Consider the following 25,800-nt stretch of genomic DNA (forward strand, 5'->3'; position numbering starts at 1 on the left):
TGACCTTTTCCAGTCCTGTGGCCACTGCTGAGTTTTCCAAATTTGCTGGCATATTGAGTGCAGCACTTTCACAGCATCCTCTTTGAGGATTTGGAATAGCTCAACTGGTATTCCATCACCTCCCCTAGCTTTGTTCCTAGTGATGCTTTCTAAGGCCCACTTGACTTCACATTCCAGGATGTCTGGCTCCAGGTCAGTGATCACACCATCGTGATTATCTGAGTCATGAAGATCTTTTTTGTATATTTATAGTCAGCTGAAATAGATGTATATTTTCATTGTAATAAATCTTGTTACCTGAAGCTATTAAAGTCATGTTTGTAATTAGTTACTATGTGAATAAAATTATCTAATGGTTAATTTATTTTAAACTTGCCTTTATATTTGTTCATAGTTAGCTCCATTTAATGAATTTCACAACTGCAGTTAGTTTTCAAAAATTGATAGTATTTCATAAGTATTTAGAGATTTAGCCTAATGATTTTTTTTTGCTGTTTTCTTGGTGTCAGTATTGTGACCGCAAGTGCATGCTGAGTCGCTCAGCTCAGTCATGTCCAACTCTTTATGAATGCATGGACTGTAGCTCACCAGGCTTCTGTGTCCATGGGATATTCCAGGCAAGAATACTGGAGTGGGTTGCCCTTTCCTCTTCTGGGAATCTTCCTGACCCAGGGATCAAACCCCAATCTCCTGCATCCCCTGCGTGAGCAGGCAGATTCTTTACCACTGAGCCACTTGGCAAGCCCTTAATATTACGACTAGCTACTACAAAAAATTTCAATTTTGAATTTTAATACTATTTGTGGAAACTATTGTTCTTTTGTTGACAAACATTTTAAAAAATTATATCAACAACATGCCATGCATGATATATTGCAGAAGAGCTCCACCTGTGCTTGAGCAATGAAAACTAACCAGACTTTATGTTTGTAATTATTTCTTAATTTAATTCTTAAAGTGTTTATTTAAAAATAAAGTAGAGAAGACTGATTACATTAGAAAACATTTATAAAAATGAAGAAAGGGCATGATTCAGAAACTGTAGTAATGATTGTATATACATATGTGAAAAAGATGATGAAAATTCAGCAAAATAAATAATTATCTATAGATTAAGAGTTTTAAGAAAGATTTTAAATTTATTATATGTTTTGAGTTTCTCCAATTACAGTTAATTACTTTGAGCAGCAAAAATTTTTTAATTTGGTATGGAGAATTGAGCCATTTAAATGATGATTTCTTCTTAGTTACTTGAATATCTTTAAGTGAAAATGTTTCAACTTATCTAGATAATGAATATGTTATTTAAGTTTATAGGTGAAGGTATACTTTTAGGCCTTTGTAAGTTCAGCAGAATTTTAAAAAGCAAAAGTAAACCCAGAATATAAAGGAATTTAGTATATGGCAAGGTGATATTTTAGTCCAGTGGGGGAAAAGGGGCATAAGTAGTAAGTATAACTGACACAGCTTATCTGTCTGGAAGAAATTAAATTGAGCCAGTACTTTGTAGCATATGCAGAAACCAATTTCAAGATGGATTAAAAACTTAAATATTTAAAATATTAAAAATGTTAGTTCCTAAATTTTTTTTTTTATATTTACAATCTAAATGTAGTAATGATCTTTTAAACCAATATAGGTAATCTGAAAGTCATGGAAGTAAACATAGGAATGTGAGAACACAGAAATGAATATTTCAATGGCAAAAATAGAAGATAGATTTAAGAAAATTGAAATATGCATAACAGTTGAAGAGTTAAAAGTGCACACAACAGAAACATGGGTAAAGCATATGACCAGAACTTCAAGAAAAATTGAAGCATTCTGCAAACTTATGAAAAAAGTGTAATTATGATATTATTATTAATATTAATTATTATTATATATTAATTATAATAGTGAAATTTTTTTCTGATTAGTAAAAATTAAGCGGTAAACCTACTGGTAGCAGAGATGTGTGATAAAGGATTTTCTCAAAATGCTAGTGGAGATGTAAATTGTCAGAGTTTTGTGAGTTTTTTTTTTTTTTTAGTAAACAGTCAGGCAATATCTGTTAATATTAAAAATACATATTCTTCCATCCAGCAGTCCCGCTGTTTGGGATTGCCAGAAATGTCAATTGTCTGAAATTGTTTTTGTCTTATTTACTTAAGTATCTGTGGGGAAAGTGTATAAATTACACTGATAATTCCATAAACTCTCCTTAATTTTGTATATGATAACCCATGGGCACCCAATAAGAAGGTGCATAAAAAATGCATATGAAAGTGATAGGCATTATAAGATAGGGTTACAAATTTTATTTTCGGGTGACTATTAAGTCTTCCAGAAATGGTTTCTTCTTTGGGGATAATAGAGCATATTGCACAAGTATGGAGTCCGTCATGTGATGTAATCATATGACAGCATAAGGAGAAGTCCACATTTGGGTTTTGGTGAGTAAAAAAACTAGGTAGAAGATTAACTGTCCTTAAGAAAGCTTCCAACAAGGTTGCCTGTAAAGCAAAATTAAAAGTAATTTTAACTAATAACTAATCTTGTACTTGATTTCAGTCCTTTTGAGAGTCTGAAATTAATATATCATTCAAAGTCATAATAGAAAACAGCAGCTGGTTTAGAGTGAGATTTGTTACATGTTGAAAGCATCCATGTCTATGTTGTTGCAAATAGCAAGATTTCATTCTTTTTTATCGCTGAGAAATATTCCATTGTATGTGTATCCCACATGATCTTTGTCCTTGCATCTGTTGATGGGTACTTGGTTGCTTCTGTAATTGGGCAATCATCAGTAATACTGCAAAGAACAGTGGGGTGCATATATCTTTTCTAATCAATGTTTTTACTTTCTTCAAAAAAAAAAAAAGCCAAGGGTGAAATTGTTGGATCATATGGGAGTTCTGTTTTTCATTTTTGAGGAATGTACAAATTCTTTTTGGAAAAGAGTTGGGATATATATAAATAAAAAGTAATTTTAGGACTTGCTGGTGGTGCAGTGTATAAGAATCTGCCTGCCAATCCTCCGTGGTCCAGGAAAATTCCCACATTCTGAGGATCAGCTAAGCCCATGCTCCACAACTATTGAGCCTGTGCTCTGGAGGCCACAAATCCCAACTACTGAAGCCCGAGCGCCCTAGGCCAGTGTTGCCCAACAAGAGAAGCCACCCACCACCGTAAGAAGCCTGTGTACAGCAAGCCCTAGCTTGCTGCAACTAGGGAAAGCCTGCTCACAGCAACGAAGACCCAACGCAACCAAAAATAAATGAAAGTAATCTTAGAGTAGTATTGAGAGGCAGTACAGCTAGCAAGGAAGTTAGGTGTGTAGGTACTGAAGCCAGACTGGCTCAAATCCTGGGGAAGTTTATCTTCCTGTATTGCATTTTCTTAGCTCTACAATAAGGATATTAGGAGTATAGTTATTTCATTAAGCGTTATGAGGATTAAATGAATAAGAAAAGTGATTAGAATTACTGGTATATAATAAGAGCTATATGCATGTTTGCCATTATTATTTAGTTACTATGCTCTTTGCTTATCTAATTAGATCTATATAGTAATTTTACCCCCGGCTTAGTTGTTTTAGCACACATCTAATCAATCAATATTTTTAATTAAGTTGAATGGGTGATACATGTACAAATACAGTAAAAATTATAGATTCATACATATGTGCGTTTTCTCCCTCTTCATCCTTACTCTTTTTGTTCACAAAGGTAGCATCTGATCATATTATTCTGGGCATTACATTTTTCATTTAATATTACCTTGGAGATTTTTCCACATTGTTAACAGTTAAAGATGCCTCATTCTTTTTAATAATCCTCTAGTACTCAGTTGTACTAAAGTACCATCATCATCCTATGTAACATTTATTGATAATTTACTCCTGAGTTGGGCACTTTTCTTCAATTAAGTCATGCAAAGCTCACAGCCACCTTAGGAGACTAGGTATTGTTTTAATCCTCATTTAACAAATGAGGCAGTTTAGACCTTGAGTGATTAAATGCCCATCAGTGTCACACAGTTCATAAGTAATAGAACTCTGGAGAAAAAGAGAGTCTTTTTCCAGATTACTGTCTTAACACTACAACCTCTCATACTACCACAAGTGATGTTTACTGTTTTATCCATATTAATGGACATTCCTTTTTTTTTTTTGCTGTAAGAAATAGTGCTGTAATAGATATTTTGTTAGTAGATAAAGTAACTTCCTGAAAATTAAAGAGGTAAGTCAAACAGTATGTACATTTTGAATTTCGGTGGGTATTGCCAAATCATTCTTGCATTTAGGGAGGCTCTGAAGGTCAGATTTGTCTTCAGTATTTGGCCAGAATCTGCCGTTTAGCTTGAGTCTTTGGGAAGCTGAATAGCTAAATGCCTTTAACATTTTTAGCGTCCCGGAATTACATGTGACCTACCATCATGTAGTGGCATAGGTTACCATCATATTTAATCAGTATAACAGTGTCAGTAGGAGAACAAGGTCTGACAAATGTCGTGACTTGTTACTCTCGAAGAATGGTAAGTGTTGTAAATATAATTTAAAGTGCTATTTATGTGTCTCATACATTGAAATTCTATCAGTTGAAGTTTGAATGTAAATTATTAAAAGAAAGGCATACTACAGTTGTTAATAATTGTGAAAGTTGCTGATTTTATGTACCAAGACAATTTTGTTAGAGCTCTCAAATAAAACCTAGGGCATCAGATTGCCAATTTAATATGAACACTGAGAGTGTGATAACTAGCTAAGTGTAAGAGTAACTGTATCTTTTCTTGTGAAAAATGGACTAACTGGACTCTATAAGTCCCAGTCCTTGGTTTAGGCAGTGAGAGACTTTATTAAGATGAGTTACAATATCCACAGATTATTATGAATATAACATGCTTCTCTTCAGTGTCCTCTTTCATTTGTTTCAAGAAGGAGAAAAATACGTCTTATTAATCCAAGGAATAGGCTAAGTGACACAAGACTCTTTAGTATGATCCAGAGTAAACACTTAAGATACAGGATGCTCAAGTCCCAACTTGGCACACCTACAGTGCTTGAATAGATTAATAGTACCTTCTATTGTTATTTGTGCGTGTTTTAAATATGATCTCATCCTCACCCAAAGATACTGTTGGGTAAGGAGAGTGGGGGAAACACTTATAAACAGGCGAAGATAAACAGACTATTAATTCTTTATTGTAAACGATTTTGTAAACTTTATTGTAAATTATTTCTATCTCAGAGTAGAATAAAACAACAGATGATAACTCCCTCCACTTTCACTCTCCAAATGAGTTATTGCATTATAGCAACTTTGATATCCAAAATACTAGAGTTTAGCCTGAGTTTTAGAAGACAGACCCTTCTATGCCTCACGGCTTAATAGTTCAACATAGGATTCTTTTCCTAAATCCTCACCAAAGATACTGTCATTAAGCTTTGATCTGAAACATAAATGAGTAAGTACTTTAGAGGCATTTCTGACTAATAAACTCCTGAGTTCTTAAGGGACTATGGAAAGTCCCATGATTTGCTAAACTCAAATGGACAAGTGAGTACCCACACAACCTTATCAGGAGCCACATAAGTTGGTTCAAAACAGACAAAAGCCCATTTGGTTGTTTCCAGCTGTCCCATCTACAATATTCCCAGGGTTAAGGTTCTCTTATTAGTATAGGCCATATGGCCTTTAATTACTGTTAGCTAACAAATAAAAACAAAAGTGAATACAATGTATTCTGTGTAAGCATTATGCCCTTACAGGAGTCATATTGTCAATACTTTGTGCTTTTATTTTTTTTTAAGTGTTACTGAGGTATAATTGACATAATTGCATGTATTTCAAATGTACTGTTTGACATTTTGGTATATGTATACAGCCATGAAACTGTCACTACAATCAGTGTAGTGAACATGTTCATCACCTTCAAAAGAAATTTCCTCCTGCCTGTTGGTGATCTCTCCCTTCCATACCTCCCTGCTGCTTGTCCACAAGGACCACTGATCTCTTTTCTATCACTGTGGGTTAGTTCTGCCTGTTTTATAGGCTTCAGTGATTCATTTCTTTTTTTTTTTCTTTTGGTCTGTGCTGGGTCTTCATCGCTGCATGAGCTTTTCTCTAGTTGCGGAGAGCCAGGGCTTCTCTCTAGTTGCTTTGGGCAGACTTCTCTGCTGTGGCTTCTCTCGTTGCACAGCACAGGCTATTGGGTGCGAAGGCTTCAGAAGTTGTGGCTCTTGGGCTCTAGAGCACAGGCTCAGCAGTTGTGGCACACAGGCTTAGTTGCTCCACAGCATGTAGGATCTTCCTGGACCAGGAATCAAACCGGTGTCTCCTGCATTGGCAGGTGAATTCTTTACCACTGAGCCACCAAGGAGGCCCGATTCATTTTTTTTTTTTAATTATTGAGTATTCACTGTATTGGGCTTCCCTGGTAGTTAAGCTGGTATAGAATCCGCCTGCAATGCAGGAGACCCTGGTTCAATTCCTGGATCAGGAAGGTCCCCTGGAGAAGGGATAGGCTACCCACTCCAGTATTCTTGGGCTTCCATCTTGGGTCAACTGGTAAAGAATCTGCCTGCAATGCGGGAGACCAGGGTTTGATCCCTGGTTGGGAAGATCCTCTGGAGGAAGGCATGGCAACCCACTCTAGTATTCTTTTCTGGAGAATCCCCATGGACAGAGGAGCCTGGCTGGCTGCAGACCATGGGATCACAAAGAGCTGGACACAACTGAGTGACTAAGCACACAGCACAGCACGTTCACTGTATTCACAGGTGATTCAGAAAGAATCACCTGGTAAAGAATCCACCTGCCAGTGCAGGAGACACAGGAGACGTGCATTTGGTCAGGGACAGGAAGAAACCCTGGAGATGGGAGTGGCAACCCAATCCAGGCTTGCCTGGGAAATCCCACGGACTGAGGAGCCTGGTGGGCTACAGTCCATGGGGTCTGAAAAAAGTCAGACACGACTTAGCAACTAAATAGCAACAACAACATTCAGTGTATAACACAAATGCCGTAATTTGTTTATCCTTTCACTTGTTAATGGATATTTGGGTTGTGTTTCTGCTTTCTGGCCATTGTGAATACAGTGACTATGAGCTTCCATGTAAAAGTCTTTGTTTGTTCACGAGCTTTTATTTTTCATGGGTAAATGCCAAGGATAGAAAGACTAGGTCATATGATAGGTGTATGCTTAGGTCTGTAAGAAACTGCCAAATTGCTTTTCATAGTGGTTGTACATTTTACATTCCTAGCAGCAGTACATGAAAGTTCTAGTTCTGCATCCTTACCAACACTTCCTGTGGTCAGTCTTTTAAAATTTTAGCCATCCTGCTAGATGGCATTTCGTTGTTATTTCCTTTGCATTTTCCTAGTATTAAGCATATTTTCATGTATTTATTTGCCGCTCATATATTTTCTTTGTGCAGTATATCTTCAGATCTTTTGCCCATCATTTTAATTGTGAGTTTTCTTACTGAGTTTTAGGAGTTCTTTTTATGGCCTAGGTATGAGTCCTCTATCAGATTTATGCTTTGCAAATATTTTCTCCCAGTCTGTAACTTGTCTTTCAGTTCTAACAACTTTTCTTGAAGAGCAGGCGTTTGTTACTTTCATGAAATACAATTTACCAATTTGTTCTTGTATGGGTTTTGCTTTCAGTGTTGTAGCCAGTAAATCTACCTAATCCAAGGTCACAAAGGAAGTAGTTTAAGGTTTTACATTTCAATCTGCCATACATTTTTAGTTTATTTTTGCTTATGGCACAAGGTATGGTTTGAAGTATCCTGTTTTTGCATTTACACATTGATTTGTTTTACCACCACTTGTTAAAAAACTATACTTTCTCCACTGAATTGCCTTTCCACTTTCATCACAAGTCAGTTGTCCATTTCTGTGTGTAGTTGTATAGCCTTTTTGAGCTCATATTTGTTTCTAAAATTTTAAATAGTAATGCCAGGCAAAATAGTGGGGATAAAATTGTATCTATTCTTTGTAGAATTATTTGGTGTTCTAGAGTTTATAGCATCAAACAAAGTAACCACCTAAAGCTGTAACATTTTAAACTTTTAATAAACATTTTTGTTCTTTTACATCAGAAAGTCATTCTAGTTCTGTCACGGTGATATTTGGCTTCAGCTTTGGCCTCAGGTAAATACTGATTTTTAAAACCTTGGCCATTGAGCATTAGGCCAAAATGTGTATGCAGTGCCTTTTAAAGGAGATGTATCACTTTTCATTCAGTGAATGTGGGTGGCTATTTCCCACACACCTTTGCCAGTACTGTCTCTGAACAGTATTTAGTAATTGCCTTCTATGTGCTTTACTATCTAACTGGGGTACTCAGTGAACAAAGGAGATGTGGTCTCTGTTTTCCTCAGACTTCCGGTCTGGCAGTAGGGAGATCCAAGAACAATTCTGTTCACAGATTTTTAATTACAGCAGTGGCAAGTGCTTCAGAAGAGCAGTACTGAAGGCTGGGGCACATACCATGGGAAACTGGAGGTAAATTCCTTAGCAAACCATACTGTTGAAAGCATCCATCGTATCTTTAAATCCAGACTATGTTTTTTCACCTCTATTAAGCCGGGTTCTTTTCCTGTTTTATCCTCAGTTTATGCTTTCGGTCATATTTTAATTGCAGAGATTTTATGAATTCTTAAGTTGGAGGTTAATCAATTTAGGGTGATGTGCTTAGTCTGTCTGTTGTGTCCGACTCTAGCCCGCCAGGCTCCTCTGTCCATGGGATTCTCCAGGCAAGAATACTGGAGTAGGATTACCTGGTATTACTATTTAATACTATGCCCTCCTCCAAGGGATCTTCCCAACCCAGGAATCAAACCCAGGTCTCCCACATTGCAGGCAGATTCTTTACCGTCTGAGCCACCAGGGAAGCCCAGTTACTTGCTTCCTTGTAAACACTGAGTTTTAATGAGTCTTTGGATAGTTTGTAAATCTTCTTCCATCTCACCCATGAAATAAATGCCAGGACAGATCAATTTGAATATGTAATCATGATTTCATAACACATGTGTAGTAGCATTTTTATTGCAGTACTGCTGATGATGACTCCTCCTGTGTATGTCATTCTCAAACACATGCATTGCTTATATTTGGCTTGCTTATGATATGTTTTCTTGGCAAAGCAATCAAGGGAATTTCTCATTAACATTCAGAAAAGTTGGTATCACAATAATTTTAGGCAGTTTTTAAGAGAAGTTTCTAGGTGTTTTGAGCAATAGTTTTTTTTTTTTTTAAGTAGTTATAAAATTTCTGGGTTGACTGCTTTTGAAAGGGATAGTTGTCATGCAAGACTGTTTGAATTAAAAAAAAATTAATTAAAGGCACTTCTTAGGCAGTGTATCTGAGAAAATCTATCCAAAACCTGAAGAGCCATCGCAGTACTCGGAACCCACAAAAGTTAAGAATCCATTCAGAAGAGTTTGCTACGGAGAGCCCTTGGCACTGTGAGCTTGGAGTTTAAACCATTTAACCCAAGAAATTTCATTATTATTATTAAATACTTCTGGGAAGGAGGACTTTGAAATACACTAATACTTCATTTTTTATCATTATTGGATTTTAAAAGTAGTTCTAGTCGTTCACTTTTGTAGTATTAAACACATAGGGAATTCCCTGGTGGTTCATTGGTTAGGATGCCACGCTCTCACTGCTGAGTGCCCTGGCTTCAGCCCCTGGTCAGGAAACTAAGATCCTATAAGCCAGGCAATGCAGCACCAAAAATAAACAAACACACACATATAGATAAATCCTTATCTACATAGCAAAGATATTTCGAGAAGTACAGTTTACAAATAAAAAGGTTTGAACATTTTTAAAGGCCTTGTTACGTATTGCCAAATTGCTTCCGACATTTCTTACAAAATAATAAACCCAAGTTGACCTTTGATGGTTGTAGGTCATTTTAATTGCCATTAACAATTCATAAAGTCTTGTCTACTTTTTCCCTTTTTTGCGTTTTTTTTTTCTTTTTTCTTGTCTATTTTCTGTTTATTCTTAGAGTGTAGCTCTTTAATGATTTGTCACTTTAAATCTACAGTAGTCGAAAATATTAGTAATAACTTTTAGTAAAGAGTTGGACACAACTGAGCGACTTCACTTTATATACTTTATAATTTTTAATTATACATAAATTGAGTCAGTAAGACTATACAAAGTTCACTTGCAGTGTGTAGAATCTTGTAGACTGTTTCTAGCATATAGAGATCTTATTTTTCTATTTCTTAGGTCTTTATTCCAATGAAGGTTGGCAAGTCTGACCTCTTTATATATAAACATTATTGTGCTATATTTAGTTCTGCTGCTGCTACTAAGTTGCTTCAGTCGTGTCTGACTCTGTGCGACCCCATAGACGGCAGCCCACCAGGCTTCCCCGTCCCTGGGATTCTCCAGGCAAGAACACTGGAGTGGGTTGCCATTTCCTTCTCCAGTGCATGAAAGTGAGAAGTGAAAGTGAAGTTGCTCAGTGGTGTCCGACTCTTAGAGACTCCATGGACTGCAGCCCACCAGGTTCCTCCATCCATGGGATTTTCCAGGCAAGAGTACTGGAGTGGGGTGCCATTGCCTTCTCCGAATTTAGTTCTAATACCATATATTATCATTCCTAGGACATATTCCCCCCACCCATATCTTACAGTTTTGAAATTAGTGTCTGTCCTGCAGTTTTTGATGTGCCATAGTTTAATATGTAGGGTTTTAGTAGTTCTTGAATATATTATAATTGATGGTGTCTTAGATTAGATGAAATATGGTATTACTTCTAGGCAAGAATGTGTGTGTAAGAACTGCCCTTATGAGACAGCAGCCTAAGAGTATTAGTATGGATCCTTAGTTGGTTGCCTTACCTTGGCTTCACCTAGTCAGTGAGTTGTGAATGAACATATATTAGCAAAATGAAAAAAATAAAAATAGCAAAAAATGGGAAGCTGTAAAAAATACAAGTAACAAAAAGTGGACTACTGTAGTTTAAAGAAGATTGTTAAACTGTGGTATACATTTAATGGAATATTACACAGTTTAAAATGATACTTATTAACAATATGTAAAGTTGTATTATAGTATTGATTATAGTTATGTAAAAAAATGGAGAGGAAATAAGATCAGGGTCAACAGTATTCAAGTTGTGAGGATTTTCTTTAGGTATTTTTTAAGCTATAAGTATATTGCTTCTGGAAATAAAGGAAAAGTACATAATAAATGGGCTTCCCTGGTGTCTCAGTGGTAAAGAACCCACCTGTCAATGCAAGAGACCAGAGTTTGATCCCTAGGTTGGGAAGATTCTCTGGAGAAGGAAATGGCAACCCACTCCAGCATTCTTGCCCTGGAAATCCCATGGACAGAGGAGCCTGCGGGCTATGGTCCAAAGAGTCGAACACGATTTAATGACTAAACAACAGCAACGACATAATAAATGCTTGTTTTCTTTACTGTTTGTATCATTTAGCTATCTTTTCAGCTGTTTACATTCTTGGTAAGTTAAGGTATGAAATGAGTGATGTTTTTTTCTTTGTAACTTGAAACCAAGAAATATTCTAAAAGTTCACTTAGAAGCCTTATGGGATATTAATGTTAGCTTCACTATAACTTTTAACTGTTTAGTAAGTTTTATTTTAGAAATAAGAATAAGAGGAATTTCTCAGGTATTGTTTAGATAACTTTTTTATTCCAAATTTATGACAACCGATTAACCAGAAATTTTCTACTACTATTTCCTGTAGCAAAATTGTGTTGGGTCTGTTTTCATTAGTATTGTTATTTCCAAATATGCCCATTTACTTTGCAGTTTTTTTTTTTTTACTGTTATTTATGTTTGTGTTATAAACCTAGGCTTTAATATAGCATTATGCATTATTCTTTAGAAGATGGATATTCTAGGAACAGTTGCTTTTCGGTTGTTCTACTTGCTCTTTAGTTTATGAATGGTCTGTTCTGTCATGTCTTTTTCATCTCCCTTTTGCTATTCTAATATAGAGTTCGTTAATAATGGAAAAGAGGCATCCCAGGCTGTTCTTTAAGGTGAAAGTATTAGTCACTCTGCTGCTGCTGCTGCTAAGTCACTTCAGTCGTGTCCGACTCTGTGCAACCCCACAGATGGCAGCCCACCAGGCGCCTCTGTCCCTGGGATTCTCCAGCCAAGAATACTGGAGTGGGTTGCCATTTCCTTCTCCAATGCATGCTAAGTCGCTTCAGTTGTGTCTGACTCTGTGCGACCCCATGGACAGCAGCCCACCAGGCTCCTCTGTCCATGGGATTCTCTAGGCAAGAATACTGGCGTGGGTTGCCATTTCCTTCTCCAATTAGTCATTCAGTTGTGTCCAACTCTGTGTGACCCCATGGTCTGTAGCTTGCCAAGCTCCTCTGTCCATGGGATTCTCCAGGTAAGAATACTGGAGTGGGTTGCCATGCCCTCCTCTGGGGATCTTCCCAACCCAGGGATTGAACCCAGGTCTCCTGCATTGCAGGCAAATTCTTGACCGACTGAGCCACCAGAGAAGCCTATTTTTTTAAGGTAATAAAGGTTAAAGTTACTGGCTAAAATAAGGTCTTTTGAATTATTTGGTAGTAATCTCCAGTCCGTAGCTCTCATCTTGAGTGGGTTGCTGAAGTCTCAAAACCTGTTTTCCTAATCAAACAATACCTGCCTCCTACAACTGTTGTTAAGGGTTAAATGAAATGTGTTTCTTTTTTAGCACAATGTCTGGAGTGTGATATGTGCATAACAAGTAGTAGTTTATATGTGTTTTTAATTTCAGAACATTTAATTGAGTTACTGATGTGCAATGTGGAGGGAAGGGAGGGGAAAAAAAATGATAAATATACTCCTTGAAGGCAGGCAATCTGTTTGTATGACAGTTTTACCATTGGTCATAGGATTCTAACCTATAAATTCATACCATAGAACTTATACACTAAATACAGTATTCTGTTATTCTGGTTAATACAGAATATCACACTCAGCCCAATTTTATTTGTAAAATTTTGAAGTGAAAGGAATCTGTGATTATTTCTAGAAATGCTATAAAGGTTGTTTATGGATAAGCTTGTCATCAAACCATAAACATATGTAGTGGATACATTTTGAATTCTCCATCCAGCTACTTGTCCACTGGAGCTTTTACCGTTTCTATTTCTTATACAGGGTTCGTTGTATTTTGGTAATTGGAGGGATGTATGTGTTTGTGCACTCAAAAGATTTCACTGTGGTAGGAAGAACTCGTTCCCAATTCTGTTAGTCCAGTTTGCCATCTGTGATCATTCTGTACTTCTCTATTCTGATTCCCACTTGTGCCTGCACATTTCCTGTAATCCATCTCACTAATTTTTATAAGCTAGTTACATAATGACCTTATATTTGCCTTTATTCTTAACCTTTTGGCCTATTTTTTTAAAAAATAGCACATTGAAATGTATATATCGTATAAAAATATTTATTCTTGAAACCCTCTCCTTTCTGTTATGTTGTTAGATTTAGTGGACCAAGAAAGAAAACAAGGACCTAGATGCTCTCTGCCTTTTAGTTTTGCCGTTCTTAGCAAGGCGGACTGTCTGCTTAAATTTGCTTCCTTCAAGGTCCGAAAAGGGCTGCCTATCCCATACAGGTGACCAGAGTGGGCTGCCATATTCCAAGGGAGTAAGTGTTTCTCATGGCCTATGTCTTTTAAAAGAACAAAGAAATCAGAAATCATTCCCAGAAGGTCCCCAGTAGACTTTGCCCTACCTCTTACTGGTGAGAACATTGTTTCATGCTCGTTTCCAAACCAGTCATTGCCAAGGATACTGGAATAATACCTTGATATTTAAGGTTTTGCTATCACAAGATAAAAAGGGGGAACTAATGTGGCAATAGTAACCTGCCACATAAGCCTTTCTAATGGCACTGTTCAGTAGGTAGGTTAAATAAAATGAATAGAAAGGTGCTTCACAAAATTAATTTTTGTACTATATAAATATAAGGTAATATTATTAGCTGGAATTGTACCAGTTCTGCAAGCATGAAAATATTAAACAGGATCTTGATGCCTTGTCCCAGGAAGATAGACTGTGTATGAAAATAAGTATTTGCTTTTCTTCATCTTCAAAAAGAAATAATCTTCAATCAGTTGGGTAGAATGTATTTTTCTAAGTGTTACACTATTAATGAAGTACCCCAGTATCAGTGAAGGATTTTGTATATAAATAAAATATTGCCTTGGAACCTTGATATTATCTTTTACATAACACTTCACTCTTGCCCCCAGTACCTGTATCATCCAAGACTGGTACTAAAACCATTTCTGGGATAATGAAGTCACTCAGTGTTGTGTATTAACCAGCAGCAATTTGTAAGGCATCTTGTGAGACAGAAGGAAGGGAACGGGCCTCTGGTGTCGTGATTTGCCACTGCAGTGTTCTGCAGTGTAGGAGGGAGGCTGATGACTCATTATGTCGGATGGTTGCCTGTGCTAGCTGGATTTTTCCCTGTCTACAGCATGACTTTTTTTTTTTAATCTTTCACCAATACGGGGGAGGGGTACTGTTTCAGTTTGTGGCTATTAGAATATTGGTTTTAATTGCATTTGCTTTTTATCCTTAAAACAGGAGTCCAACAGCTAAAGTCATTGTTTAGAATATAATCATTGAGTTTATTCTCTGTGAGCGCAGGCACATAACCACATTGTTTTCACGAAAGCAACAGTTTTTAAAGTAAATATCACACTTTTATTTTTTAAACAATTGAAAGCAACAGTAATAATTGCATACTGTATTAGAAAGGAGTTATGACAGCATATAAAACTTGATGTAGCATTAAATTGCATCATAATTGCTTGGATCTTATGGTGATTTGGCATAAGATTAATTTACAGTATAATCTAACTTGCAGTATAGTTTGCTTATGGCAAAGTTGAACTGTTTTGGGAGATTTTTATCTTAAAACGTCTTTAAAAGCCCATGCTTTTTTACAGAAAGACATAAGCATTCAGTAGTGAAGCAGATTTTAGTGGAGTTTTTAATTTTCACTCTTTTCATAGATAATAATGATGGGTGATTAATGGATACAAATTAGTATGTTATATGGCCATGTTTATTAAACTGCTATGTGCTTTGCCCTATTCAGTGATGAAGTCAATATGTCTGCCTAATTTATCATTTTTATTTTATTTGTGGAAAGGAAGTACTTCTATCTTTTTCTTGTAAAACATACATGTATATCATGAAGGAGAGGGCAAAACTTGTTTGGATTAAGAGGATATACAAGAGCATACAAAGAATTTCCCCGATTACAGTTGACTGCTGTAATATCCTATTATCTGTCAAGATTCTGGAGAAATGGTGGGAGGATATTTATTTATTTAGTGTTTACTTGTTTTTCTGCAGTTGGGGTACTTTGGTGAAAAAGCTTTAGAATTATAGTCTCTATCTATCTGTATGTATGTGTATCCTTACATCAGCTGCAGAATTACAAATTTTAATGTTCAGGAGAGTCTATTACCTTGGACTAAGCCTCTTGGAAAACCTATATGCAGGTCAGGAAGCAACAGTTAGAACTGGACATGGAGCAACAGACTAGTTCCAAACAGGAAAAGGAGTACATCAAGCTGTATATTGTCACCCTGCTTATTTAACTTATATGCAGAGTACATCATGAGAAACACTGGGCTGGAAGAAGCACAAGCTGAAATCAAGATTGCCGGGAGAAGTATCAATAACCTCAGATATGCAGATGACATCACCCTTATGGCAGAAAATGAAGAGGAACTAAAAAGCCTCTTGATGAGAGTGAAAGAGGAGAGTGAAAAAGTTGGCTTAAAGCTCAACATTCAGAAAACTAAGATCATGGCATCTGATCCCATCTCTTCATGGCAGATAGATGGGCAAACAGTGGAAACAGTGTCAGGCTTTATTTTTTGGGGCTCCAAAATCACTGCAAATGGTGATTGCAGCCATGAAATTAAAAGACACTTACTCCTTGGAAGGAAAGTTATGACCAACCTAGGTAGCATATTGAAAAGCAGAGACATTACTTTGCCAACAAAGGTTCGTCTAGTCAAGGCTATGGTTTTTCAAGTAGTCATGTATGGATGTGAGAGTTGGACTGTGAAGAAGGCTGAGCGCCGAAGAATGGATGCTTTTGAACTGTGGTGTTGGAGAAGACTCTTGAGAGTCCCTTGGACTGCAAGGAGATCCAACCAGTCCATTCTGAAGGAGATCAGCCCTGGGATTTCTTTGGAAGGAATGATGCTAAAGCTGAAACTCCAGTACTTTGGCCACCTCATGCCAAGAGTTGACTCATTGGAAAAGACTCTGATGCTGGGAGGGATTGGGGGCAAGAGGAGAAGGGGATGACAGAGGATGAGATGGCTGGATGGCATCACCGACTCGATGGACGTGAGTTTGAGTGAACTCCGGGAGTTGTTGATAGACAGGGAGGCCTGGCATGCTGCGATTCATGGGGTCGCAAAGAGTCGGACACGACTGAGCAACTGAACTGAATCCTTGAAAGTTTCTCCAAGTGCTTAACTGTTAAGAGGTTGGAGCCTGAAACTTCTGGAGCAAGGAAACATTTTCCAGTATCAGCAAATAGTACCTTAGACTTTTCCCCTGTGACTACTGGTGCTGGGCTCTATCTAAGGTTTATGTTGGAGGAGGAGGAGCAAGTTCCTTTTAGAAACTAAGACTTCGGTTGTATGGAAACCTGAACTCTATACTAATTGCTTGACTTAACCTGAGAACTGTCATATGGGCCCTGCTTTCTAAATCCACTTTCGTATTGTTTTTTCCATTTCAAGAAAACAAGCCAAAAATTGTAGTGCTTCAAGTGTGAGTCTTAAACTTCAGTTATCCAGGGACCAATTATTCAGCTTACTCATTATTTAAATATTTGGGTTCTCTTAAATCAGATGTCTAGAAGGAAGTCTGGTGCATAAGGCAGCCACCTGTCTGTATCCGTGACTCTACATGTGTCTTATTAATCTTTCTTCATTTGCTTTGTTTTTAAGGTTACACATTTGAGAACTCAGACAGTATTGGTATTTTTTCAGTCTGACTTATTTCATTAAGAATAATATCCTCTAGGCTCAGTGGCAAGATTTTCTTCTTTCTTATGGCTGAGGAAACTGGTAGGGCTTCCCAGGGAGCTCAGTGGTAGAGAATCTGCCTGCCAGTGCAGGAGATGCAGGTTCATCCCTTGGAAAAGGAAATGGCAAGACCACTCCAGTATTCTTGCTAGGGTAATCCCATGGACAGAGTAGCCTAGCAGGCTACAGTCCATGGGGTCACAAAAGTCAGACAGGACTTAACAACTGAAAAACAACAATGTTCAATTATTTATGCGTACGCTGCCTTCTTTACCCATTCATCTATTAATGGGCACTTAGGTTGATTCCGTATCTTGGCTGTTGTAAACACTGATTTGTTTAAAAATAGGATCATCTTAATTTGATATAATATTAATCAGATGAATGCAAATTTGTGGATCTGGTAAAAAGTGTACCTAAGAAAATACATAGAATTATCACCTAAGACTTGATTTTCTTATTAGTTTGATGTCAGTGTTCTTAATGCCTGCTGTCTTTGGCGTAAATTAAACAACATATGCCTAAAACTAAAGTTGAAAACTAGAGAATCATCAGTTTCCTATGGTGGCTAGAATTATCCAACTGAGTAATAAATCCACAAGGCAGCTGAATCATGAACAGACTCATTTGATTTCCACAAATGACTGCTCATACATTTCGAGGTTCTCATTGTTTAAAGGGAAAAGTTGTAAATACCTATATTTTAAAAATCAGAACAGATACCATTATTGCCTCATAAACATTTCAGAACACCTTCGTGACCCCTAGGAGATTTGAAGCACCTGTAAGAAAGTTCTACTGTATGCTCTAATGTCTCCTTAATCATCTTTCAAGTTTCAGTTTATTATCCTCTAAGTCATCTTGTCCTGCCCAAGTTTAGGTTAGATCCTCTGCTTTATACACTTCTAAATCTCTCTGTGTTGCTCCTATGAGAGTACCTTTGTCAACTTAATATAACTATGTTTGCTTTTATCCCACCAGGCTAGAAACTCCTTGGGGAAGAGATTGTGTCTTACTCCATTGTATTTTCAATCTGTAATCTGCACTTGGCATATCAGATCAGATCAGATCAGTCGCTCAGTCATGTCCGACTCTTTGCGACCCCATGAATCACAGCACGCCAGGCCTCCCTGTCCATCACCAACTCCCGGAGTTCACTGAGACTCACGTCCATCGAGTCACTGATGCCATCCAGCCATCTCATCCTCTGTCATCCCCTTCTCCTCTTGCCCCCAATCCCTCCCAGCATCAGAGTCTTTTCCAATGAGTCAACTCTTGGCATGAGGTGGCCAAAGTACTGGAGTTCCAGCTTTAGCATCATTCCTTCCAAAGAAATCCCAGGGCTGATCTCCTTCAGAATGGACTGGTTGGATCTCCTTGCAGTCCAAGGGACTCTCCAGAGTCTTCTCCATCACCACAGTTCAAAAGCATCAATTCTTCGGCGCTCAGCCTTCTTCACAGTCCAACTCTCTCATCCATACATGACCACAGGAAAAACCATAGCCTTGACTAGACGAACCTTTGTTGGCAAGGTAATGTCTCTGCTTTTGAATATGCTACCTAGGTTGGTCATAACTTTCCTTCCAAGGAGTAAGCGTCTTTTAATTTCATGGCTGCAGTCACCATCTGTAGTGATTTTGGAGCCCAGAAAAATAAAGTCTGACACTGTTTCCACTGTTTCCCATCTCTTTCCCATGAAGTGGTAGGATCGGATGCCATGATCTTCGTTTTCTGAATGTTGAGCTTTAAGCCAACTTTTTCACTCTCCACTTTCACTTTCATCAAGAGGCTTTTTAGTTCTTCTTCACTTTCTGCCATAACAGTAGTGTCATCTGCATATCTGAGGTTATTGATATTTCTCCTGGCAGTCTTGATTCCAGCTTGTGTTTCTTCCAGTCCAGCGTTTCTCATGATGTACTCTGCATAGAAGTTAAATAAACAGGGTGACAATATACAGCCTTGACGAACTCTTTTTCCTATTTGGAACCAGTCTGTTGTTCCATGTCCAGTTCTAACTGTTGCTTCCTGATCTGCATACAGATTTCTCAAGAGGCAGATCAGGTGGTCTGGTATTCCCATCTCTTGAAGAATTTTCCACAGTTTATTGTGATCCACACAGTCAAAGGCTTTGGCATAGTCAGTAAGTAGAAATAGATGCTTTTCTGGAAGTTTCTTGATTTTTCCATGATCCAGCAGATGTTGGCAATTTGATCTGTGGTTCCTGTGCCTTTTCTGAAACGAGCTTGAACATCTGGAAGTTCACAATTCAATTAGGCAATATTAACTTACACTAACAGAATAGAGTTAGTAGTCATCAGTATTTTCTCTTATGCTTACTGTTTGGTGCTTCACAGCAATCCCAGCAGATTTTACAAATGAGTCTCAAAAGGTTGAAAGAATTTGATTTACTTGAGGGCACAGTTTTTAACTTCAAACTCAATTTGTCTGACTCAAAGCCTTGGTCTTTGTTTCTCAATAAAAAGAAGCAACCAGAATAGATAAAGTGGTACTCTTGAAGAGTTACTCATATGACATTTAGAATATAGTTTTTAGTTTTATTTGTTCTGTTTTAAAAGAAACATTGACATTGTAAAATACTTGAGAACAGGGTATAGCCTCAGGGGAGAAGGAGCTGAAAAAGGCTGTCCTTTCAGGGACAGTTGAAGACACTAAAGAGAATTTCCTAGGAGAGGGAGTATACTCTGTGTGGCTACAGTAGTTGGAAGAAACAGGGCCAGAGGGTACAAGTTATGAGAAAGTGTTAATAGATTTAGGTTGGATACAAAGCAACTCTCTTAGAGAAGATTTTTAAAAATAGAATAGTGTTTTAAAAATTGAAGCCCTTTTTAAATAATAGGTATTATTTATGAGAGTTTTGTAAGCATTTTACATCTCACAAGGAACATTTTTTACAAAACTGTAATTTAGTCATAAGCCCAGGGTAGGGGATACGTCAAGGGAAGATACAAAGAGATTCTGATTTGTCCAAGATCTCCTGCCGCGTGTCACTGGTAGAATTAGGATCTTTCCTAAGCGTGACTCAGTATTTCATGCTATTTCCACTTTAAAAGGCAGATGACCATGTATCATAGGAAATAACCATATTTGAGGAAGAAGTTAGACTGTATTGTTACAAATTTCTCTTCTGACTTTGAAAATCTTTGATGTTCTGTAGATTAAAATTTGACTTCCTTTGCTTGTTCACTACTTCAAAGCCTTTGCCTAACCCATCTCCCAAATAAATGCTTATCTTTAAACTTTGTTTTTCTCTTATCTAAGTAGTTTCTAGAAAAACTTCCGTCTTTTAAAATTTAATTCTAGGCTTTTGCAGTCCCATTCCTCCTTACTCAACAATCCCTTCTGTATCTTTAGGAGGCTGGAAAATCCTAACAAACCAGTTTCCCCTTTTCTTTACTTCCTCCCTCAACTTCCCTTCCTCCAATATAACTTTCCTATAGAATCCAAAATCCTTGATTCTTTTATGCTGACATATGTGACTATAATAAATATTTTTTCATGATTTCCAATGACTTATGCACTAACTTCATCTTTGCCAATAAATGACCAAAGTGATGATAGTCTCTTATCTATCACCATCTTTTATCGTCTTTAAGGTATTGGTACTTATCTTGCCCCTTTGCTCATATCCTTCTCACTTGGAAGGTCTCCTTTATTGCCATGTGGTTTTGATCTTTGTTTTTACTCTTGCTTATTTCTTTAATCACTCTTTAATTCTTCCCTGTTAGCTCTGTCCACCATCCCCTTTCTGAAAGCACCAAGAGTATCAAACCAGAATTCCACTGTTAATGACTTTACTGTTACACTCCCCTCCCAAATTGCTTGACACCTTGGTTTGTTGTTCTTGTTCATTTGCTCTGTCATGTCTAACTGTTTGCAACCCCATGGACTGCAACACGGCAGGCTTCCCTGTCCTTCACCATCTCCCAGAGCTTGCTCAAACTCATGTCCATTGAGTTGGTGATACCATCCAGCCATCTAGCCCTCTGTCATCCCCTTCTCCTCCTGCCTTCAGTCTTTCCCAGCATCAGGGTCTCTTCCAGTTCTTCGCATCAGGTGGCCAAAGTATTGGAGTTTCAGCTTCAGCATCAGTCCTTCCAATGAATATTCAGGATTGATTTCCTTTAGGATTGACTGTTGATCTCCTTGCTGTCCAAGGGACTCTCAAGAGTCTTCTCCAACACCACAGTTCAAAAGCATCAATTCTTTGGTGCTCAGCCTTCTCTATGGTCCAACTCTCACATCCATACATGACTACTAGAAAAACCAGTAACTTTGACTAGACAAACCTTTGTCGGCAAAGTAATGTCTCTGCTTTGGTCCATCTTGGTTGAAAGTGGAAGTTACTCAGTCATGTCTGACTCTTTGCGTCCCCATGGACTATACAGACCATAGAATTCTCCGGGCCAGAATACTGGAGTGGATAGCCATTCCCTTCTCCAGGGGATCTTCCCAACCCAGGGATCGAACCCAGGTCTGCAGTGCAGGCGAATTCTTTACCAGCTGAGCTACCAGGAAAGCCACCTTGGTTAATGGATTACAGATCATGTTCCAAGAAATGTAGGATTCTGTAGTGATCCTTCAGTGGCTCCAGAAAGACTGGAAAACATTAGTCTACCCTGCCTGAATGAATCCCCGAGGCTCAGGGTTTGATTTTCCTCTCATTCTGTATTCTTTCTTTCTGGACTCAACTCAGCCTTGAAGCTTACTTTCCAATTACTGGTTCCTCCAACTCATCCCCATTGGTTTACACTTTTCCCACAACTGAATCAGTTTCTCCTCTGCTCCTTGTGTATTATCATTTGAACACTTAAGTAGTCTTGCTTTATGGTACAGTTGTTTACAGCTAGTGAAATCTCCTTTTATTCACAATCTTTATTCCCTAAGTTTAACACAGTACCTTTTCCTTGGTAAGAGCTTGGTAAACAGTTAATGAATTGAGTCCATTTGTTACCAAATTAAGTTGTATGTACCCTGCTCATGCTGTAGCCCCCTGAGGCCCTCTGCCTCCATGGGGAAGGTTTTTTTTTCCCCCCTTTCATGTTCCGGCAGCCAAAAAATGAAACCAAAGCGGAACGGAAGCAACACAATCTTTATTCAGTGGCCAGAGAATGGAGAAGTGGGAACTTAGTTCAGTAGTCAAATTGTCCCCTTAATGGCAAGAAGGATTTGCTTTTAAGGAATAAAGATAATAGGGAGAGGAGTAAGACTAATCATGGGGAAGTATATGCATTAGTTTTCTGGGAAAAAGGCAAGGTTTTCCTGGAAACAGACACCACCACCTTTCTGGCTTTTGGTCGGTGACTTCCCTTCATGGCTGCAGGTAGGAGTGTCATTTTGTACACCAATGTAGTAAAAAAAAATCACTGTAGAAAGAGATTTAGGGTCTTTTGAAGATCAGATTCATCACCATCTTGATTTCAGTTTTTTGATATCCAGTTTTTTGTTTTTCTCTCCCTATAGCTTCCTTTGTGTCCAGACCCTGTGATTAAAGATATGTTAGTTCCTGTTCAAGGGAGGGGTTGGTTGATTTTGAGCAAGGATCTGGTGACAGCTCTGGTAAAACATAGACGCAACCCATACTATTTCCAGAGCTTTTTAACTTCTCACCATGCCTGCTTCCCCTCTCCTCTTAATGTTAGATTGATTAAACATCATTCTTCTCGTAACAATCTTTGGTTGTTCCCTGTTGTTTGTAGGATAAAGTCCACTAGGCATTCATCTCTAGACCCACAAATTAATCTCTACCTTTGAATCCTTATTTCTCACTGTTGCAGTGCAGTTTTTTATTGCAGTCAGGCTGGTCCATGAACTCTCCTGAAATTTTTATTTCCCTTCTTTTGTTCTTGTTATTTCTCCACCTGGTATGCCTTTGCGAGCCTCCTTTTCCTTTGCTAATCTTTGAACTTTTAGTAAATAAATGCATATTATTTGGTACTTTATTATCTATTGATCTGTGACCTTTTCTTTAAGGTTGTTAGGAGACATTATGTAGCTTTTTATCTCTGCATGTATTTTATTTCCTTTATTAAATTGTCTATAATAAGTTAGACCAGCAATTACAAGGAAACTTTGTGCTCTGGGATCTGTAACTAGTTTTCTACTTGGACTCAGTACACTGTTTGGGTCTTTCAGGTTGTGCATCTTAAACTAGATAAATTGAACTAAATTTCCTAAACTGTTCTGTATTCTGCTAAAGGCGAGGGGTGGGGGGAGGTAGGGATGATCACAGAAACATTTTAAAGATAGATTATACGTTTAAACATTTTTTTTTAAACATAAGATATAATTTGTTAGATGGTAAAAAATAAAGTAGGGAAGGAGGGAGGTATGTTTCAATTTTAAATAGATGGGCAGATAGGCAAAAAGGCCTCTCAGAGTGTGGGATATTTGAGTGAAGACCTGCAGGAGGTATAGGAGCTGACATCCAGGTGAAGAGTACTCCAGACGAGGGGAATAGTGTGTACAAAGACCCGGAGACAGAATGTGCGTGTGTTTTGCGTAATAACAGAGTTCCATGTTTATGCAGCATGATAAAGGTAAGGAGTAGTTGGGGAAGTCAGAGAGCTAAATGGCAGGGCAAGATGTTGCAGGGCTAGAAAAGCCACTGGAAAGACATCACTTTCCTTGTTACAGTCCGTGGGATATTTTCTATGGAATACCTTGTGTAGGGATACAATTCTGAGTTTTAATAACTATAGACTATATAAAACTACAGTTTTAATAACTGTAGACTATCCGAGAATGAGGTAATTTTAACCAAATCTTAAGAATTTTATATTCTATTTTACTTTGAAGAAGTGGTAATAACTCAACTATACACCAGAGTTCACTACCTATATTGGTTCTTTTGCTTTAAAGTTTCTAATTATAACTTAATTTCTTTTTTATTATAGGTAAATTAACATGATGGATTTCTCCAAGCTCCCCAAAATACGTGATGAAGATAAAGAAAGCACGTTTGGTTATGTGCATGGGGTCTCAGGACCTGGTGAGTAATACATAATAATCATAATAGTAAAAATCCCTAATATCAGTTAATATCTTTTCAAGATGTTTTAGGCAGAAATACACAAGTTTCTCTTCACCTATGTAAATTCTGTCTTTAGAAGATTTCATACCTGCTGTAAGACTGAGGCAATACTTCCATCATAAGGGTTACTATAACATTTATTATCTAAATTTAATAATTACTATGTAAATGTATAGATAGTGTTACCTGTCTTAAATTTTTTGTTGTTGTTAAATCTGAAGTTAAAAAGCTATAAAGTTTATAGGTTTTATTTTGTGATACCTAAATGTCTATTAATGTGATTTATATTTTAGTCATTGCTTTTAGAACATTTCTCGGAAATATCAACCATGGCTCTTTGCATGTATAAATCCTTCTGAGTGATGATTCAGATATCACGTAACTAGCTACCTGTAGCAAAATAGTCTTATGACATGATAATGAGAATGGAAAGCAGTTTATGTTTGTTTTGCCCACAGCTTGGAGTATTGCATTTTAAGTAATAAATAAATCTCCTCCTAGTATTAAGTTTGTTATTCCACATTTCCACTGCAAATGTGATTCAGTTTCTGTTGGTAAAACTACTCATTGATTTGTAATCTTTAGTGCCGTGAAAATTCACTTTTCCTTGTCTTTTTATAAACCTCATGTTGTAGTCTTTTTGATGTTCTAATCACAATAGAGGTGATGGTGCTTTTGGGTGTTAATACAAGTGAAGATTATCAGTCACTGGGCCGCTTATTTCTCCCTAGTAAGCTTCTACTGCTTAGAACTTGGTGTTTGAGCTTGAATTTTTAGCAAATAATATATTTCACTATTTTCAATCTCTTCACCATTCAGAGAAACAATTTTTCACCTTGATGATCATAAAGCCTTTAAGGAAGACAGACTGTACGTAGGAACTTTTAGGGAAAAGGCAAAGAACACTCTCAGAAGAGTTTAGGTGAAAATATTTTTCTGAAATTTGTCGACACTTTAGTTCTCTGTGGTATCTCAGTGTGGGCCTCCCGGGCGGCACTAGTGGTAAAGACCGTGCCTGCCGATGAAGGAGACACAGAGATGTGGGTTAGATCCCTGGGTCGGGAAGATCCCCTGGAGGAGGGCATGACAAGCCACTCCAGTATTCTTGCCTAGAGAATCCCATGGACAGAGGGGCCTGGTGGGCTACAGTCCATGGGGTCACAGAGTCGGACATAATTGGAGTGACTTAGCCCACATTTCTATGCTTCTTAATTATTCTTATAGATACAGAGGTAAATATTGATAAAAGAAATAAATTTCCATTGTTCTAATGTAAGTTAAATATTAATTCCCTAATAGTTTCTACTTGAATATTACCTAATTCATAGTTCTAATTAATTGTATCTGAAGGCTAAATATTGAAATAGACTTACTCCATTGAGGCCTGCGCAGGTCCCAGCCTGTCTGTGGTTTGGGGTTGCTATCTGCCTCATAGAGCAAAGTAGAGGCTTTGTCTTCTGGGAAGACAAAAGTCGTCTTCTCCTGAAAAGACCTCTTACACAGTTAGCATTGGCATCTTCCAGGAATAGGAGGGCAGGAATTGAGACCTTAGGAGTCTGGTAGGGAGAGGCAGAGATAGAAAAGTTGAGCTTCTAGGGAGATGACATTGGTTGTAACTAGAAAGTTCAGAGTAGGGTATTGTTACCTCCAGAACTCGTCACTGTTAACTCTGTCTGGCTTCGTG

The 25,800-nt window shown here is 37.6% G+C and overlaps 1 protein-coding gene across 1 annotated transcript in view; it reads left to right on the forward strand.

Annotated features, from left to right (window-relative positions):
• Nucleotides 1-25,800, forward strand: part of ATP6V1A (ATPase H+ transporting V1 subunit A) — a 60,799-nt gene that overhangs the window by 6,363 nt on the left and 28,636 nt on the right. The window contains exon 2 of the mRNA XM_070788243.1: nucleotides 23,980-24,074. Coding sequence (XP_070644344.1) covers nucleotides 23,990-24,074 — 85 coding nt within the window. The 5' untranslated portion in view covers nucleotides 23,980-23,989. The remainder of the gene's footprint in view (nucleotides 1-23,979; nucleotides 24,075-25,800) is intronic.

This window comes from Bos indicus, chromosome 1 (genome assembly GCF_029378745.1).
Source record: "Bos indicus isolate NIAB-ARS_2022 breed Sahiwal x Tharparkar chromosome 1, NIAB-ARS_B.indTharparkar_mat_pri_1.0, whole genome shotgun sequence".
In the NCBI taxonomy this organism is placed as follows: Eukaryota; Metazoa; Chordata; class Mammalia; order Artiodactyla; family Bovidae; genus Bos; species Bos indicus.